Source organism: Chelon labrosus (assembly GCF_963514085.1).
Source record: "Chelon labrosus genome assembly, chromosome: 6".
Classification (NCBI taxonomy): Eukaryota; Metazoa; Chordata; class Actinopteri; order Mugiliformes; family Mugilidae; genus Chelon; species Chelon labrosus.
In genome coordinates, this window is record NC_140342.1 from 9,394,488 (window position 1) to 9,413,912 (window position 19,425).

Sequence of the window (19,425 nt, forward strand, 5' to 3'; positions counted from 1 at the left end):
CATGGTAATTTGGCAAAGGGTTCCTGTTATGTTGTGAATAAGAATGATAATTCCTGTGTTTTATATGGATGCTGTAATCCCATTCTTCAGAGAGAGGAAGTGAACGAGCAAGAGAGAAACGTGTAAAGAACCGTAACAATGCTTTTGCCTCTCTACTCACAGCATGCTGTTTGTATTTTTAAGGTGCATTTCAACAGGGTAGAGTATGAAATCAGTTTGAAGGAACATTTCTGACAACATTTGAAAAAAATGGAGGTGATAGGAATGTGAAGAGACATGCAATTTACGTCCTTATCATAGTTGTGAATGTTTGTTTCAGAAATTCACGCCGCTCTGCACAAAATTAAAAACAGTGACTAATATGCTTACAGTGGAAGAGGCCGAAATGTGTGTGGAAGTGGGCCGTCACCAACGGTTTAATGAAAAGATAACTGTGATAAATTAAGTGGACTTTTGCCCCTGGCTGGCAGCACCCCAGAGGACTTTAGGAGATTTAGCATTAAGGCAACCACCAGAGCCCGTGTCTGTTCCAGAAAATGCGTTATGAAAGGGGATACTTTTCAAATACATTTCAAGTTTCTGCAAGTTAAACAGTGCAGCATGCTCTGGAAAATGCACAGTTAAGTATGATAAAGCATCCACAAATTGTTCTATTGTCCTAACAGGAAGATAGACAATTAGAAAATTAGCTGTCAGGATCTTAAAGTAAATCATCTCTTGTTTAAATTTATAATTTTTTCATCCTTCTCATTAATGAAGAAGAGTAAATTAAAAGAACGCTGTAGAGGATTTGGAACCAGTTTATTGTAAGCACTTCATCTAGATGTAAGTTACATCCTCCATTAATAACTGTCTACAGATTCAAAATCTGCATCAAGACACTGGGGAATTCTTCCAAGTAAAAACAGAACTACCAGCAGCATGTAATCTAGCCATCAATAAAGATTATTTAAAATGCAAAGACCAAAAAACTATTTCCTTTCAACCTTCAGACTTTCTTTTAATATATAGATTCCGTGGAACCAGAATCAGACAAACACTTCAAGCTCTGGTTCGCTCTTCTCCTCCCACCATCTCCACACCATCATCACCCTCTTAACCAGTGTGTCATTTAAAGTAAAGCAGTTGCCTGCTTAGCCGGCACCTTTCACTTCTCAAGCAGCACTTAATTTACTGCAGAACATTTTAAATCTCTTGGTGCCGTGGCACTGAGTCGCTGACAAATGCCTGGTTGCAAATGTATCTCATTGACTGCTGACTCGGTTGTATTACAAGCTGGCTGATAGGGGCTGCCACAGTAATGTGGCCCTCAGGTTTATCCCCACATGTAGGAGGAAGTGTATTAATTTAGTTTAGATGGGGCCTTATGAAGTGCACTGGCAGGCAGAGAGAAGAGCAGATCTCTTCCCCCCTCTCTTAACCTCGGATTGTAGCTATCTGCCTCAGAGCCAAAGCATATTCCGCCATCAATGTGTCAGGAGGAAAGCTATTAAAACCGCTTTACTTTTCCTAAGTATCATGAGAATAAGCACAAGATTTAGTGAAATCCTCCCCAGAGCACTGAAAATCTCTGGGATTTTCCCCTTGAAATGTTTCCTAATGGTCTGCTCAGAGGCGTCAGGAACTCTTGTTAGACTTGAATGTTTTTTGGATTTCAGTGTATTTATTTGCAGCTGAAGTGACAAAATTTGAAGTGCATCCGAACTTTCCACATGATGAGATGGAAACCATTCTTTAGCTCACCAGTACACTGTTGAGTAAAAATAGGCTAACCTTTAAAATAAATCCTTTAACTCAAATTATTTTTATGAAAAGTGAATTCAGTGTATTTGTCTCAGCACATCCTGAAATCACGCCGATATTTTCAGAGTGATGTGGTGAACCACCTTCCCCAGCCTCCATATGAGGAGCTCTACCTTTATCTCATCAAGTCTCCACCTTCAGACCTGCACCACAATCTTATCTTTCAGCTTGGAGACTCTGGAAACTTGAATTTTTGTCAATAATTCATTAATTTATTCCACTCTTTGCTTCACTCTGTGATGGTCTGTAGACATGATAAGACGCCCTAGGCTTCAGCATCAGGAAATACGACCGAACTTTTTCAAATCTTAGTTAGGCCACTGCAAGACCAGCAGAGGTGCAGAGGGTGTAACAGACTATTGTGAACGATATGTCAATTAATCTGTTAAAAATATATGTTATTTAGTCTATAAAACAGATCATTTCAAAATTTCTTTGCCCAACTAGCACTCCAAACATATCCAGTTTACTATTTCAAAACAGTTCATCCTCACAGCTAAGAAGCAGGAAGTCATTTTTTATTTATATATTTTTTTTATATATTTTTAACAGATTAATTGATTATCATTTATTTTGATGAACTCATCATCATCATTTCAAGGCCAGCTGTCTAAGTGCAAAAATGACACTGTTAAATAAAGAAATATAAATAATTTTATTTACCGTTGAATCCAATACAACCTTAGTGAGACGTGCAAGAACATCAGCAAAGAACAAAATCAAACCCTGCAGCCTTTCATAGAAATGAGAGTACAAGATAAGATAAGATACAATGAGATTTATTTTATCTTAATTGAGGATTAAGAAGTATGCAATGGGTAATCAGCATTGCCCATAAGATTTAGTTAATCAGTGCAGTAATTTATAGGAAACAGTGCTGGCTTTCCTTCACCGTCTAGCTGACCCGATAGATTATTTCCTTGTCAGACGTTGGTGCGCTCCCCGGCTGGCGTGCCCGGCCTGCCTCTGTGTCGTCTTTCATTTCCTTTTCACCCCCGGGCCTTTCTGTACCTGTCAATTTCTTTCTACAGTGTGACTCCTTAATCCACCTGAGTGCATAGAGGACAGTTTTGACATAAGAAGAAAAGATAGACTCCTAAGGAGAGGACCAGTATCTTTAGAGCCAGGGGGATAACCGGATTACGACAGCCATTTTGTGCTGCTGGCAGTTTTTCTTATTACCCATTTCCCCCCTCATCTCTCCAGAAGTTGAAATGCTGCCCTTTCTTAGAAGTCACTCCAAACACGGACACAGAAGTTCAGAAAACACAACACACATTTTCTTTCCTCCGCTAAAACAACTGAAAGCTTTGTGCTCCGTAAAAAAAAGAAATGTGGACAAGTAAAGAAGTGCAGAGAAAGAGATAATTTCTCCACACTGCCCTGTTGTTCTCAGACAGTCTTCTCTTCGCCGCTGAGGGCTCTCTCAAACATGGCTCCTCTGTGGAAGTAATAATTGTCTCTGCGTGGCAGAGGGGGCCTCCTGTGTGTGGAGGCCGGACTGAACACACAGCACAGAAGATAACAGCACAGCTATGAGGAGACAGATCAGCTGTCTGTCCCCCGCTGCCAATCACTTTATCCCTCCGGCCCGTCTGCTGCGAGGAAACCCGGAGAAAAACACTCCCTGAAAACGTCTTATCATCTCCACCACTGGTGTATTGTGCGCTACTGGATCTTTTATGTCCATTTGCTTTGCCTTTGAAGAGGCCTGCGGTGCCTTTGATTGTGGGAGGTAAATGAAATAAAGGCCCCCTCCTCGCCGGTGTCCTGATATCTGAGTTTATCGCTGCAACCAAAACCCAAACCCCGAGCTTCAACTAACTGCCACAGGTCTGTCAACAGACAAACACATCGTGCTTCTGTCATGGAAATAATCCTTTCTGCAGAAGCCATCTTGGGTGCCTTTGAGGAGGCCTGGAAGCTTCCACTTAGACGCTCCGAAAGACAGAATTAAATTCCTCCTTGTAAAATGAGCTTCCTGAGTACACACTCCATACACTAATCCCCTGTTATTACCTACGAGCACCTGCATCTTCCACTGAGCAGCGGCACACACACAGTATATAGCATCATGTTTAATTTATAGTTAAGTTACTGCTCAGGATCCATCAATGTCATTTCAATAACCGATGAGACGGCCGATGCAGACATTTGATCAGATAAGGTGCTGTAATTATGAAAACTGTAGCGATCCACAGAATCACCGAGGGCCCTGTGATTAATATCGATTCTTTTGGAGGAGGAGGTGAGCCACTCGTACGCTTAATGATATATGATAAACCTGCATGGCATCATGGGAGAGAATTTGAATGAGTGATGGTGTCAGTTTTGAAGACACAATTTTTAACCTAATGTGATTCTTGCAACAAATGTTGAAGTAAGTTTGGAGAGAGAACCTCTACACAATGACCTGACCTGTCTTCTGGGTCAAATGTGACCCATCTCAAATGTCTCTATATCACATAATTGTATATAAATGTGGTCTACTGCCCATGGATTCTGCAAAGAAGTGCCCAATACATACAAATTAGCTGAAAAGAAGTCGGTTGACAATGTGTAACACCACATTGGGTGATACATTTTATTTAAGGCTTCATAAATAGTCAAACAGACCCAGATTTGCCCCTTTAGGACAAAAGTTAACTAGAAGACAATACCAGGGTTAGTTTAGTTTAATGCCACACTGAGAGTCAGGTTGGGAGCAGTTCCAACCTCAGACTGATTGCCCACCAGGAACCCTCCACTCACTTACACAAATACAACAAATTAACATAACATAACAGTCCTGCACTAAATGCTGCACTTCATGGCTCTTATAATGTTCAGTTTATGTTGAAACGTTTGATCATTTAGGAGGATGTAGTTTGTGGTGCTGTTAAACTAGATTGAATTAAACACTAGAGGGTTTCTGTTATATAGACTAGCCCACTGACTCAAATCGGGTTGCCAAAATAATGGAAACAATACGATTAGTAATAGTCCTACAAACTATAGCCACCAAAAGTAAGTCACAGCTGAATGAACAGCTCTCTCAGTTATTTTAAACTAATGCTGAATACTACAACCTTCATGAAGCTGAGATCTAGTGCAGGACTGTTGTATTAGAATGAATTTCACCAGTGTACCCAATGAAGTGGAATGGGAATCGGAAAAACCTTACATTTTCACATCTAAGAATTGGGAATCATGTAAAATTTGTAGTGTCACTGCCTCAGAGGAACAGGATCAGTAAAAAAGTCTACCATATTGTTATGAATATGCTCAGTCTGCAGGTCGCGGCATTTCAAAAAAAAAAAAAAAAAAATGGACTTTTTGGAGTTTTCTTTAAGATGTTTTACTTGGATGCTCAAAATGATCAGCTAATTAATTTCCACCAAGACAAATATGCTTTGAAAATCAATCAAGTAAAGTAGGGTATATGAGGCCAGGGACAGTTGTTCCCCTTCACAAAGCTTTTAGTTTCTAGTTTTCCGTGTCTCTTGTGTAGCAGATTGCTTTCCTCCCTACTTCCCTGCCCTCATGCAGGCACATGTCTCACTAGACACTAAAAACTATTGGAGAGGAAGAAGAGGGGTGTTACTCAGAGATGTTGCAGGCCTACAGTCACTATCTGTGAAGGGATTACACTGCTCTCTCTTTCCCATTGGCTTGGTCTGCCGTGACAGTGGTGTGGTAATGAGTGGATGACATGCCCAGCATCATCCATAACAAGCTTGGTCCCGTGTGACTCCCATTCATGCTCCCATGCAGGCTTTGGCTTTATGTTGTATTCAGTTCCACTTTGTGCTCCAGTCAATTTGGACTTACTCTCTAACTGAAATATAAATATATATATATATATATATACATATATATTTATAAATCTATGCCTGAGCTTTCTTCGCCACTTTTCCTTTTACGCACCAGAGAAACATGAGGGGTAACTTACTTTAAAGTACGACCGGTGTGTGCTTTAATGAATGTGTCAGTTCTTGAGATGGCAAAACCTTTGGATCACATCAAGAGACCAATGAACGCCTTCATGGTTTGGTCCAGAGGCCAAAGGAGGAAAATGGCCCGGGAGAACCCGAAGATGCACAACTCGGAAATCAGTAAGAGACTCGGCGCGGAGTGGAAGATGCTCTCCGACTCCGAGAAGCGTCCGTACATCGACGAGGCCAAGAGACTGCGAGCTCAGCACATGAAGGAGCACCCGGACTACAAGTACAGACCCAGGCGCAAACCAAAGAGTCTCCTGAAGAGGGACCGTTTCGTTTTCCCGCTGCCGTCTCTGCTCGGGGACGCAGCGGAGCACTTAAAGGGATTTTCCATTGACTCTTTTCTCGTCCCCGGGGACAAAGCCAGAGCTCTCCTCGCTCCCTCCTCTTCCTCGTCCTCATTCTCGCTCTTGGAGCCGGTGGCGCAGCTCAGCACCGGAGCTGTCCAGCGGATGGCGGAGCTACCCCACACTCTGGCCGCAGGCGCTCTGCCTTACAGCGCGCACGGCTTTGGATACCAGACTGGAGGGTTTGGGGGTCTGGCTTGCCCCGGACAGCACACACACACCCATCCTTCACCTTCCAGCCCGGGATACGTGGTGCCGTGTAACTGTGGCGCCTGGTCAGGTGCCAGTTTACAGCCTCAGGTGGCATATATTCTCTTCCCTGGAGGGATGACCAAGAGCGGCATGGACTCGTACGGTTCACCCAGCTCCACCGTGTGACGGACTGGACACACTTGAGGACGCATGGAGGAAGTTTGCGCACTGAACCTGCATGCGTAAAACTGGGCTTGAGCACTTGTTTTCACCCTACAAATATATGACAGAGGTTAACTTTGAATATTTTACTGTTTCTGAAGACATTATAAACACACGCTAACAGTCTAACCATTATTCTACGAAAATACAGACAAAATGTTTGGGGGGTTGATGTAAAGATGCTATTTTACTACTCTTTTACAAAAAACAAGTTTAAACTATTAAAATAAAGTGTAACCTACCAAACATAATATTAAAATGACTGATCAAACACACAAACACACAAGTTGACAAGCGATTTTGTGTTACTGTCAGACAGATTTTTTAACATGTTTATTACTGAGACTTCTTTCTATTGAGTCTCTTTTTTGAGTTCCATTTGGACAGTAACACGTTATTCCCCTCTGGGGTATGTATCTCAGTATGTTGGCCTGTTTTTCAGTTTAATTTGAAAGTGAAAATAATAAATGTCTTCTTGATTGTCTTAAAATATTATTATTCTTGTCTCAAAAGATAGCTGGTTGATGTCTGATGAAAAGTGTTAATGTGATATTGGTAATTTGGCGACATTTGCAGCCAAAGCTCTTATTCCAACTGGCTTTTCATCTCCTGATAAGGTGCAGTTCGACTTACACATAACACAAACAGAGACTAACGCATTACAAACACATGACAAAATTAAATGTTAGAGTCTGGTCATGTTTTGGTGACCACAGCATGAGTTTTTGAATTGCGTGAGTCTGAATGTGAGTGAGCAGAAGTGAGTGATGATAAGAGAATAATAGAAACTTCTCTCCTGCCCTGTTGTTGACACAGTGATAAGGTGAAAAGTTGAATCAGGGAAATCGTGTGTTCGTTTCTTAGTTGGAAAAGCGCGGATGTGCTCTCACAGTGAAACCGCAGAACTTTAGTCACGATGTAGAACGGCTCATAACGCGCGTCTGGTTTCTGTGACTTGAAACAGGAAGTATGCCTGTATCGCTTACAGTACAAACACAGCAAATGTTCTTTTACTTTGCTTTGCTTTTTACTTTGCTCCCTGCTGCTCAGGAGAAGAGAAAGTTCTTCATGTTGATGATGATAATCAAGCTAAAGAGTTCCTGAGCATTAGATTACAGTATAACCTCACCAGTTTTACTCTAGCTCATCCTGACCTTTGACCTCCACATTTGTCACATCCATTTTAAAGTCACACTGTAGGATCTGATATAAACTTGAATTACGCATCAGCTCGTCTTAGACCAGGCTGAGTGAAACACACTTCTCATCTGTGCCTACAGTATTTGCACATTTTTTTGCTGTGCTATGACTTTTTATAGTTTGTGACGTTGTCAGATGTATAATTTACACGCTGACGAACGGTTGGTGGTTCCCTGAAAGCTCTGTGGAGTAACTGATACCATATTTACATTTAAACGCTCATTTAGGTGCCAGGTGCGCCTGTCGCCACTGTGTCCACACCTCTAAACGCGGCAGCCCAACCCATGCTGCTGTGTCACCCACTGGGTGAAACCCAACCGCCTCCACCCAACGCCACCATCACTACAAAGCTCAACTCTGGCCGTTTTCATTCTCTGATTGCGCGCCATACGCCTGTTCACCTTTATATGCAGCTTTAAGCAATATCTATTTATCAGTTTAAACCGGACAAGAACTACACACTCTTCATCTCCGAGGTATATTTTCTTACTTCTGAAGCAGGAAACAACAATGGCGCCATCAGTTCTACAGAACGGTGGATTCATCTTGGGCTTGATCGGAGCATCGGCCCTCATCGCAGCCACTGCCATGAACAAGTGGAGCGTGAAGGACCGGCAGGGGGACGTGGTGACGTCCGTGTACACCTACAAGGGTCTGTGGCGGGACTGTGAGACGACGACCTCTGGATTCACGGAGTGCCGCCCGCTCTACGGCCTTCTGGGCTTCTCAGGTAGGACAAGACTCACAAGTCTTAATCTGAAGAGCTTATCAGTGACTGACGACAGCTGGTCCTAATAATTACACACATCCAATATGTCATGAATTAGTCTCCTTCACTATCCACGCCAAAGCCGTATGAGGAAAGTAAAACAGGACTCTCAGATTCCTCCTCCTTTCTCAGCACACCAGACTCTGGTTCCAGGTAGCAGGTTAGGAGGAAGCAGTCTCTATACTTGGTTCTTCCTAAATAACAAGGCCGACCATTCTCTGTCTGCCTCACCTCATGCCACACAATTGTAAAATATCTCATTGAAGAAAAAGGTTGCGCAGCCTCTGGATCATTTTACTTCAAAAAAACGCAATAATGCGCTCACATGTTGATTCATTCGCCACGAGGGCTCCTGAGTCAATGTTAAGTGAACTAAACTGAAAAACAGGTGCGGAGAAAATAAAACTGAGCTAGGCCACAGAATTACAGCAGTTGAACAAAACTAACTGAAATAAAAATGTGTAAAAAGTTTGTATTTCTCATCTTGAACTTGAACAAGCATCGGTGAGTACATGACTCTGAGTCAGTCGCGTTGTTCCTGTTTTGTCGTTCTGAATGTTGCCTTTGAGAAAATACCCCCATATTATTTACTGATGGTAAAACTAATTAATACTAAAATGAAATATTTTTTAATAGTCAAACTAAACAGAACGCAGAGAAAAAATATGTAATTTGATAAATAAAAATCCACAAAACTAGATAAATTCTACTCATAAGCCTCTAGTATTGTCAATGAAGCGTGAAAGTAAATGAAAATAAATGTCATATTTTTATTTAATGCCAATTTCAAAGATAATGAAGCTAAAGTAATTATTAAAAGAGAGAATATATATGACTAGTCACTGTCTACAAATCTTATTGTTAGACACAAAGCTGCTCTTTACTAGTAGCTGCATTACTACTTCATTTAAATGTTCATTATTTAGACAGATTTTCACACTCAGTTTCTGTTGTCCTCAGTATCTCCAGCAACCAGCCCACACCTATCAGTATTTGCGTTAGCAGCAGTGCATTCTGGTCACTGTGCTGGACGACCAGTCAATACAGTTATCAGAAACAGAACAAACAAAAAAGCAAAGGGCAGTTTCCCTCTGCACACCTACTGCAGCACAACACAGGTGACAAACTTAGGTACACAGTAGAAGCACATCTCATTTGGAGGAGGATTCGTCTTAAAATAAGAGGACTAAAGGCGCAATAAAAAAAAACATATTACCAGATCCATGACCTTTGTCGCTAGGATCCGACAGTGTCAACGGAGCAGGACTCTGATGTGTTTTCCCTCCACAAGGTACCTTCCAGGCCGTGCGAGCCCTGATGATAGTGGGGGTGGTGCTGGGCGTGCTTGGAGCTGTGATATCCGTGTTCTCCCTGACCTGCCTCACCATGAACAGCATGGAGGACACCACCAAGGCCAAGATGAGCCTCACCGCTGGCATCATGTTCATCATCTCCGGTACGAGTGTTTAGCAACGCTAAAGAATGGCATGATTATTGTTTACACAGTGACACCAACAAGTGTTGCTTTAAGTTGAAGTCCTAATGTAAAAATACTCCTTTACAAGTCAAAGTCCTGCAAGAACAGGACTGTTTGAATATTTGCTGAAGTTAAACCAGGTGAGAGATTTAGAGGGAAGAATCCATATTTGGTGGAGCTCTAAACGACTAACAGACATCTCAAATGTGACTACACTCTGATTTCTGAAGACAAAAAGGTTGAAACCACCGGTTTAATCTTCACCTATGTGCCGTATTTGAACAGCTTTTTATATTATTCAAGGTGTAAAATGTTAACCTGAAGAGCTGTCAAATATCTCTCTGAAAAGTTTTGTCTGTCAAATATGACCAGTTTCTCTATGAAGTAAATAAACGACTGAGTTCCTGTCTGCGTCTCTCTACATCCTCCATCTCTCAGGGGTGTGCGGCATTGCAGGAGCTTCCATCTACGCCAACCAGATCGTGGCCACTTTCAAGATGTCCACTTATCCTAACTACGGAGGAGGCTACGACGGAGGGATGATGGAGGGAGGGATGGGAATGGGGATGGGTGGAGGAATGGGAGGGGGACTTCCTAGGTATGATTTTTTTTTCTTGTTCTCATCTATGACAATATTCAGAGGTAGGGCCTACATAACGCTTGTTGGTCTTCAACAGATACACATTTGGCCCTGCTCTGTTCGTCGCCTGGATCGGAGGGGGCGTCCTGCTCATTGCTGGTATCCTGAAGTCTGTGTCCTTCAGAGAGATGGTGAAAGATGAAAAACCACGGTGAGACCACAGCCGAGGATGAGAATGTACCTGAGCCTGTCACCTACAAGTCAAAACACAATTTATTTATTTTTTTTTACACCTTTTACATGATGTTCCTTCTTGCCTTTCAGTTACCCGGGGGTCGTTTACAAGCCTCAGTCCCACAGCAAAACCGAGGTGGTGGAACACCGTTCAGAGCGAGGAAAGGCGGACCCGAAGTACGTGTAGAGACTTCAACTGCAGCGAACAGTCTGTGTTTGCCGAGGAATCGAGGCGTTTTTCTATCTTTTTCACATCCTCCAGAATATGTTTTCTTTTGTCATTTGCCACATCTTTACAATCTGGTAACATGTCTATAACAATGATAGAGTTGTGGCAAAGTATTTAGTTTGCACGTGGGCATCCGATTGGCACCGAAATATTTATAAATGCTCAGATACTGTGTGAAATTGAAAGCTTTTTTACTTGTGTTTTTGTCAAATCATTTTCCTTTGTTTCAAAATAAAAGACTGATTTCTGAAATATGTGTACCAGTGTGTTCTGATTACAGCAGACTTAACTGTATTTTATTACATGTATTATTTTTATTTTATAGCTACTGTAGAAGCATGAAGGGGCAACATGGTGGTCTCCGTTAAGGAAACCTACTCCCTACATAGATGTGACTCACTCAAACAAAGACACAATCATAAATTACAGGCGATGGATTATACATTAATAAAATCCTAAACACTGATTCTTTAAGCCACAGCCAATGAAAGCTTTAAATAAGAGGACCAATAGGTGTCTTTTTATGGTTTGAGACGTATATATACGGTCCTTTAAGGAAGATATATTCATACGAGTGCACTTGGTTTAAGTGTAATCATCTGTAGCCAACCTGCAGCAACAATCTACTGTATTACCATTAACACTCTGGCTTTTATTAAAGAGTAAAATAAGCTAGCTGTTGTTAATTCCACTAAAGAGACACATTCTACAGATATACACTATATTTGTACGCTATATATAACGCAATTATACACTATAATTGCGTTCATGTGTTCCAATCACTTCCATGGCCACAGGTGTAGAAAATCAAGCACCTAGGCATGCAGACTGCTTCTACAAACATTTGTGAAAGAATGGGTTGCTCTGAGGAGCTCAGTGAATTCCAGCATGGTACTTTGATAGGATGCCACCTGTGCAGTCCAGTCATGATATTTCCTCACTACTAAATATTCCACAGTCAGCTGTCAGTGGTATTGGAATGCTGAAAAGTGGAATGCTGAGGCACATAGCGCACAGAGGTCGCCAACTTTCTGCAGAGTCAGTCGCTACAGACCTCCAACCTGCATGTGGCCTTCAGATTAACTCAAGAACAGTGCGTAGAGAGCTTCATGGGATGGGTTTCCATAATTTACAATGTAATATAAATATTGTCAGACAAAGATTGGTAAGTAAATATGAAGAGCAATGGAAACAGGATATATGGAAGAAGCCAAAACTTAGAAATTATGTTCAGTTTAAGAATGATTATGTTACAGAACCTTATATTTCCCTTAATCTAAAGAGAAGGCAGAGGTCCCTCTGTGCTCAATTGAGAACTAGTACTTTACCTCTGGCAGTGGAAGTGGGTCGATTTAAAGGTACACCTGAACATTTACGTTTATGTGAATTCTGTGACCTCCAAGTGGTTGAAGATGAATTTCATTTTGTTTTTTACTGTCCCTTATACTGCGACCTAAGGATTTCACTTTTTGAATCAATTCAGTTAAAAAACCCTGATATATTTTGGCAATATGAAGGAGAGATTTTGTGCTGGCTGTTTGAAAATGATGTTTTTGCTTTGGCCAAATTTATAGAAAAGGCCTGGTATTTAAGACAAAGTATTCTGTATCCAGTTTAACAAGCTTTTTTATTTTTGTATTTATTTTTAGTGGTGTTATGTTGGGTATCTCTGTGTACATGGCTATCTGGAGACTATTGTGTAAATTATTGCTTCAGTGTCTAATAAGCCCATGTGGGCTGGGCACCATGGTGTTTGACACTTAAATAAACTTAATCAATCAATCAATCAATCCATGGCTGAGCAGCTGCATCCAAGCCATACATCACCAAGTGCAATGCAAAGCGTCAGATGCAGTGGTGTAAAAGCACGCCACCACTGGACTCTAGAGCAGTGGAGACTCGTTCTATGGAGTGATGAATCACGCTTCTCCATCTGATAATCTGATGGACCAATCTGGGTTTGGCGGTTGACAGGAGAATGGTACTTGTCTGACTGCACTGTACCAAGTGTGAAGTTTGGTGGAGGTGGGGTTATGGTGTGGGGTTGTTTTTCAGGAGCTGGGCTTGACCCCATAGTTTCAATGAAAGGAACTCTGAATGCTTCAACATCCCAACAGATTATGGACAATTCCAAACTTTGTGGCAACAGTTTGGGGATGGCCCCTTCCTGTTCCAACGTGACTGCACACCAGTGCACAAAGCAAGGTCCATAAAGACATGGATGAGTGAGTTTGATGTGGAAGAACTTGCCTGGCCTGATTTAGAGTGAAGACTGTGAGCCAGGCCTTCTCGTCCAACATCAGCGTCTGACCTCACAAATGCATTCAGGAAGAATGGTCAACAATTCCCATAAACAAACTCCTAATCCTTGTGTAAAGCCTTCCCAGAAGAGCTGAAGCTGTTATAGCTGCCAAGGGTGGGTCATATTAAACCCTATAGATTAAGAATGGGATGTCATTTAAGTTCATATGCGTGTAAAGGCAGATGAGCGTATATGTTTGGCAATATAGTGTATATTTTCAGTCTGAAAGCACTAAACGTTGTTGTTGTGAATCAACAGGCAGAGCACAGAGCCGCAATGTCATATTCGACCACTAGATGTCAGCAAAGTCCTATTTTAATTTTGAAAATTGTTCAGATTTTAAGCATTCCTGAGAAAGTCACAAATGTGTTCAAATCGGACAGAAAGACACGCTGTTCAGAGAATAATTATCAGAGACTTTGTTTATTGTTGCATATTTAAACCGTCACTTTACTTGCTGAAAACTTTCTTCCAAAAACAAATCCAGTTTCTCTCCAGAGCAGAAGATGCAGAAACACACAAATTCACATCGGATCTCGCATCCCAAACCTGGTTTACTGCGAGGTCTTCACCAACGTGCGCTCCGGCAAATACAGCTGCTTTTGGGGAGGAACTAGGATTCATTCACTCTTACGACAAACCCCAACATTACGTCAGTCACAACATTGAGCATTATAAAAAAATAATTATACAAGAATATCAGACGGACAGGAGGGAGGAATGGACACTCCCATGGATAGACAACAAAACAGGTCACATAATGTGCACATTTTCTTTTCCAAACCTAAGGAATCCACTGTGAGCCATGATTAGTCTGGAAAATTGATAATTATTTTAGGTGTGCTGCCCCTCCAGGCTCTGAGAATATGTAATTTCAAATTCTGACATTATTTGGTAAAATCTTGACAAGAAATTCATAAATTTCAGATACAAAAACAGTCTTATGGAGCAGAGATTTCTCAACCATCTATCAAGGCCAAGTTGTATACAAACTGGTAAATAACTAAATGGTCAGGATCACTCAAACGACAAAAAAAGAATTGCTCACTTGCTTCTAGTAATATTTAGCCATGCAGATAGTTTTCACTGAGTTTGTAGAAAATGATCTATGGACATTTCTGCCTCATGCTAAATTCATTGTGGTCCGTAGCACACAAAGCAGCAAACGGAGGGCTTCTTCAATAGAAAACAATTCTAGTAAATACCTTCAACTGAGTGTAAGGTGGTTAATCTTTAGTAGCCAGTTCATATATTTGGGAAAAAACATTTGCTAATGAATATTTGTATGAATTAAATTCACTTGAAGCTTTGATAATTAACAGAGAAACTATCTCCACCACTAGATTAAACAAGAACTACATTTCTTTGTAATTTGGGGGAGCTGACCCTTTAACTCAAGTCTTTCAAAACAAAAGAAAACAACTAAATTTGGACTGGTGTCTATATTCGGTCTAACTTCTCACTCAGGAACTCCTCCACGCTGTCTGTGTTCCACTTGAGGATGCTGAGTTCTTCAGCGATGTTCCCGTTATCGTCCAAAAGCTTTAGTACAGGATCTGAGCCTCTGACGTACTGCAGCAGGGGAAGGGGTGAAAGAGAGGAGTCCTCGTTACAAATAAAAAATATACAGAGAGATATTTGTGATTTATTTTGAAAATTCTGGTTCATCTTAGAAACCGCATTTCCTCCCATAAGTTTAATGTGTCTAATAATGACAGGAGATGATCATCATCTGCATCATCCCTACCTTGATCTGAAGACCCTTGAACATCTTCGGCTTATCGCTCCTGACAAAAGCTGTGGAGGAAAAACAAATGTCAGGTGATCAGTCGCCAGTCGCCGGTTATAATTCAGCACTGAGAGAGTAATTGGTGACGACTGCAAACCCTCCTGAGAACGCAGCGTGCACAGCAGAGGAGACAGTTGAAAACACAGGATGTCTACAGCTGAAGAAAACAAACGACAGCCATATGGCACAGACGGGGCTCCAGACGTCTGCCTCCCATACTGAGGCGAGCTGCAGTAACTCCATCAAAGTAACCTGACACTCAATTAACTGCATGTTAGGCTGAGGAGAAATTGGAGCCACAGAGGATTTAAAAAAAAAATAAAAAAATAAACTTCAAAAGCTTGTTAAAAAAAACCATCCTGGGGGCGTTTTAGACCACCTACTGCAAATTTTTAAAAGGAGGCACCTGCATCCACACTGAGACACGCACACACCACAGTTCAGGCAAAGCTGTTATTTCAGAGGTAATGAGTGTCCGAGTAGAATCAATAGAGACCTCACCTTGGACTTGAGGGAACCTCCCCAATTTTCATCCACACACCTCGAGGATGGCTCCAGCGTAGAGCTGAGTGCAGAGAAAATTAATGTCACGGCAGTGCAATAAGCATTTTTCGGCCCCTCATCAATGCCCACACACTGAGCCTGCATGAACGGAGGCTCTGCTGGTGGCAAGATCTCTGGCCTGGAGGAGTAATTTGATTCGGACGGACCGATTCATAAATGTGTCCGGGCGACTCCTCTGGGGTCATTAAACTGTGAGCCTGTGCATATGGAGCAGGCCTGATGGATGGCGGTTTGTGCTGGGCTCACTTGTAATCAAACCTCCAGCCCCAGTACACAATAAGTTAAGGGGAAATTGGAGTGTCGCAGCAGTATTTCAAGGCAGCGCGATCTGCTCTGTTTTCAGGGAGGACGGCGGTAAATGGCCAGGTTGGCTGGTTCACACAGCAGCAAATTAAATTACGCATGCAAAGCTGCGATCCTTTCCTCTTCCTGTGTTTCTGTAAACAATACAGCAGTGTTGAAATTGAATTTTTGTGCTTTTCATTTTTATTCAAAAGATCAGAGAGAAGACACCCCTCTACTGGGGCAACAAATGACGGACCACTTTATTGAATGCTACTCAGGCTAGCATTTTAACATTTTAATGCATTATTAAATCTGCCTAAAGCAGGCCTCTAAAGCTTCATTTTCTCAATAGCATTCTTAGTGGGAATAAATATGATTATTGCCACCTTTACCCTTTAACTCTGACTTTGCTCGAACACTTTATGTATACTACTGGATTTCCAGTGCATGGCCCTCGGCCCCAAGAACACGGTTACTCCCAACAAATATCCCTGACAACAAATATGTTTTACGTTTAATGTTTACCAGTAAAATGCCAAATGGAAATAATGTTCAGGGCGCACTGTATGACAGTGATATCATACTTGTTCAAAGGATAATAAGGAGTTGATTTTGGTATTTTCGTGGGGTTAAATAAGGAGAAGAATATAAACCATCCTAAAGCCCTATTCGCACGGGACTAGTTTTACCTGGGGACGTCGTGTGATTCAGAAACGACCCCCCTACGTGTGTGTTAATGTTGGCTTCTCATGTTATTGTCATCAACTCTGCATCAAACAGGGCTGTGAGACTCTCAGAGAGGTTTGTTTGCTCTAGAGAGTCCTAATGTATCAGCACACCCAGGGGAGTCGATGTGCTGCTATGGGCCGTTGGTGCTCTGCAGAGGAGAGCACATTCGAAAATGAGTAACCGAAATGCCCTCCATGCTCACTGATTCTTACTAATCGACGGGGCTGCACAATAAGCCATTTCCCAGACGGTTTAATGATACGGCACTCGTCAACTGAGAGACTAGAAAGAGTTCTTAAGGGAGATAATTGTTGCTGTCTGAGGACAAAATGTACTTGGTGACACTGTTGTTTCTACCGAGTGTGGCTGGAAACAGACGACTGCTCTTCTAAGAGACATTTCCGCTCAAATCATGACGAGGAACAAGGGCAATCTTTGCTCTAAATGTCCGCCTAAAACAGAGTTATCATCAAGAGGTGTAATGAGGTGTGCGCTACACTTTTCCAAGGTGCTGTTGCTAGGATACCACACATGCATGCTCTGGGGGCATTGCTTAATTAAAGCAAAATTACATTGTTTTTTTTTCACCACCACTTGAGTCTCTGTCGTTCACACCACAGCAGGAGCTCCTTGAATTTGATGTAATCATCGGATCATCAAGCAAATTGTAACACGGAGAGACTGCTGCCAAACAACACAATCTGACCTCAATGCAAGTGTCAAGCTGGGGTTACATAGCCCGAACTCTGATCATCAGAAAGAAAGACTGCGACAGATAGTGACAGAGTTTGTGTGTGGCAGCTCAGACCTGACGCACAGCTGCAAACAGCATCAACAGACCCAGTGACAGGGAGGCTAAAACTAGGCTGTTTTTAGTAGCAGTCCAAATGTTGAGGGGTGTGACCCTGTCAATAAAAGTGACACATACAGACAGAGGGGCCCACTAAGTGCTAAGACTATCAGCTGAGAGCCTGAAAAACTCACAAAATTGCTAGAGACAGCATAGAGTTTAGTTCAAGAACAAGGATTTGAAAATAAAAAAAACTATTGTGCATCACCAAATTTGTCAAGTAACAATCAGGCAAAAAAACTAAAAATGTTTTACTGCATGCACTTTAGTTAACCTTGTCCCTGCCTAAACAGTCTCTTCTCAGAGCGTATCCTTCTTTGAGACACGCTGCATGCTGTGACTTAATCCACACATTCAGCTACTTTCAGGCTGCCTTTTTCTTTTACCTTGCGCCCTTCCATCTGGGCCTCCTGCTGACAGCAATGCCGGCAGTCAGGCTGGAGCGTGGTGAGGCTGAACTCCCCGAGCAGGTCACAGGAGCTGCACAGCAGGTTGCTGGAGAAGCCCAGCTCCCTGCACGCCTCAGACGTCAGGTCGGCACCGTACGCCGACAGCTGGGGGAAGGAAGAGGGAGATGAAAGAGAAAAAAACGAGTGAGGATGAGACCAAAGGCAATTAAGTGCTGTCTGTTAAAACAGCAGTGCACTACTACTGAAATCAGCCATCAAGAAGTGCATGTTTGAAGGGAATTGAACTCTGATGACGAAATATACAACTCTACACAAACCTAAGATCATAATGCAGTGCTGAAATTATAGTTTTTCTGATTTACAATCACTCATCTCAGAGGAATCCTTTGGTCAGGCTGGAACGAGGGTGAACATGTAGCCAATTAAGGCTCTTTCAACTGAGGCGTGTGTCCATCCTCATTATTACAGAAGCTGCTTTCAAAATGTCCAAATGACTGCCATAAGACTCTGCTGCTGTTCATTTTAGTGTTTGTTTGTTCCGTCAGCTTTCTCTGTACACACAAGCTCATAAAAGCACAGCTGGGTAGATTGCCACGATCCGTTTTCGCTTTCACAATTCAGGAAGAAGTCCCTCTTTTGAACAAACTTTCGACACCCTGTATGTTAAAATTTCTCCTTTAATTTGAACTGAAATAATAATTAACTAACTCACACCAGCTTGATGGCTGAGAGGTTCAGATTCAGACGGATTAAGTACATTTTGGAAACCGGAAGTCTTGTTTTACCATTGCTTTTGTCCCATTAAACACACGACTCTACATGCAGATTGGTTCACGAATAGTAAACCCCAGTTAACTAAGTAATAGAGACTGTGAAGGTTTGATTTTCCATTAAGACTCGAAGTGGTTTTAAGGATAAGCCACGTCATTTTGAACTCCGGGCACGGCAGGATGCGGCTCACGAAACTGAACTTAACGTTGACCAACTGACAGCCTCGACAGTAGTTCATGCTGAGTATAAAAGCCCCTAAAAGCGGCCGGCATTGGTATTTTTTTTGTTGATAAACTCACCGTCTGTAATAGCGAGAGAAGCCACAGGAGATAAACCTCTCCCGACATTTTGCAGCTTGCTTTGTTAGCAAAACTACTCTTAGGACCCCTTTATTTTACCGTAGGTAGGCCACGTTGCGCCTGACTATTAAACTGCACGAATGATAATTTATCTCGACTATATACCTAAATTTAACCAATATAACGTCACGTATGTATGATATATAATGATTTATACAAATATGTGAAGTAATGAGAAATTTTAAATCGTATATTCATGTTTCTTGTATTTTGGCATATACTAAGGTCGCCTTAGAAATTCTTCTTCGGCTCTGCTGTTTCTGTAGTTGTAAAGGGAAGTGTGACATCTGCTGTTCGAGTCCAAGTCTGTGTTTGTGAATACTGTCCAATCCG

General features: G+C 41.9%; 3 protein-coding genes across 3 annotated transcripts; 2 read left to right on the forward strand and 1 right to left on the reverse strand.

Moving 5' to 3' along the window:
* The first annotated feature begins 5,717 nt into the window (after positions 1-5,717).
* On the forward strand, positions 5,718-6,923 carry LOC311489032 (transcription factor Sox-14). Its single transcript, XM_084545927.1, has one exon. The coding sequence runs from the start codon at positions 5,762-5,764 to the stop codon at positions 6,506-6,508; it is 747 nt and encodes a 248-aa protein (XP_084402053.1). The 5' UTR covers positions 5,718-5,761; the 3' UTR covers positions 6,509-6,923.
* A 227-nt stretch (positions 6,924-7,150) lies between these two features.
* cldn18 (claudin 18) lies at positions 7,151-10,991 on the forward strand (the record flags this gene model as incomplete). The annotated part of the gene is made up of 5 exons (XM_084547188.1): positions 7,151-8,474; positions 9,805-9,969; positions 10,429-10,588; positions 10,668-10,781; positions 10,895-10,991. Exons 1-5 carry the CDS (start codon positions 8,255-8,257, stop codon positions 10,989-10,991), a joined length of 756 nt encoding a protein of 251 aa, XP_084403314.1. The 5' UTR covers positions 7,151-8,254.
* A 2,576-nt stretch (positions 10,992-13,567) lies between these two features.
* Positions 13,568-19,115, reverse strand: selenof (selenoprotein F). Its single transcript, XM_084547282.1, has 5 exons — positions 19,033-19,115; positions 17,939-18,106; positions 15,626-15,689; positions 15,083-15,132; positions 13,568-14,907 (listed from the first exon to the last, which is right to left on the reverse strand). The coding sequence occupies exons 1-5, from the start codon at positions 19,078-19,080 to the stop codon at positions 14,776-14,778; spliced, it is 462 nt and encodes a 153-aa protein (XP_084403408.1). The 5' UTR covers positions 19,081-19,115; the 3' UTR covers positions 13,568-14,775.
* Between the last annotated feature and the right edge of the window lie 310 nt (positions 19,116-19,425).

Bases quoted from the DNA above. Each gene is read 5' to 3' on its own strand.
- LOC311489032 (XM_084545927.1), top strand. From the start codon at position 5,762: ATGAATGTGTCAGTTCTTGAGATGGCAAAACCTTTGGATCACATCAAG.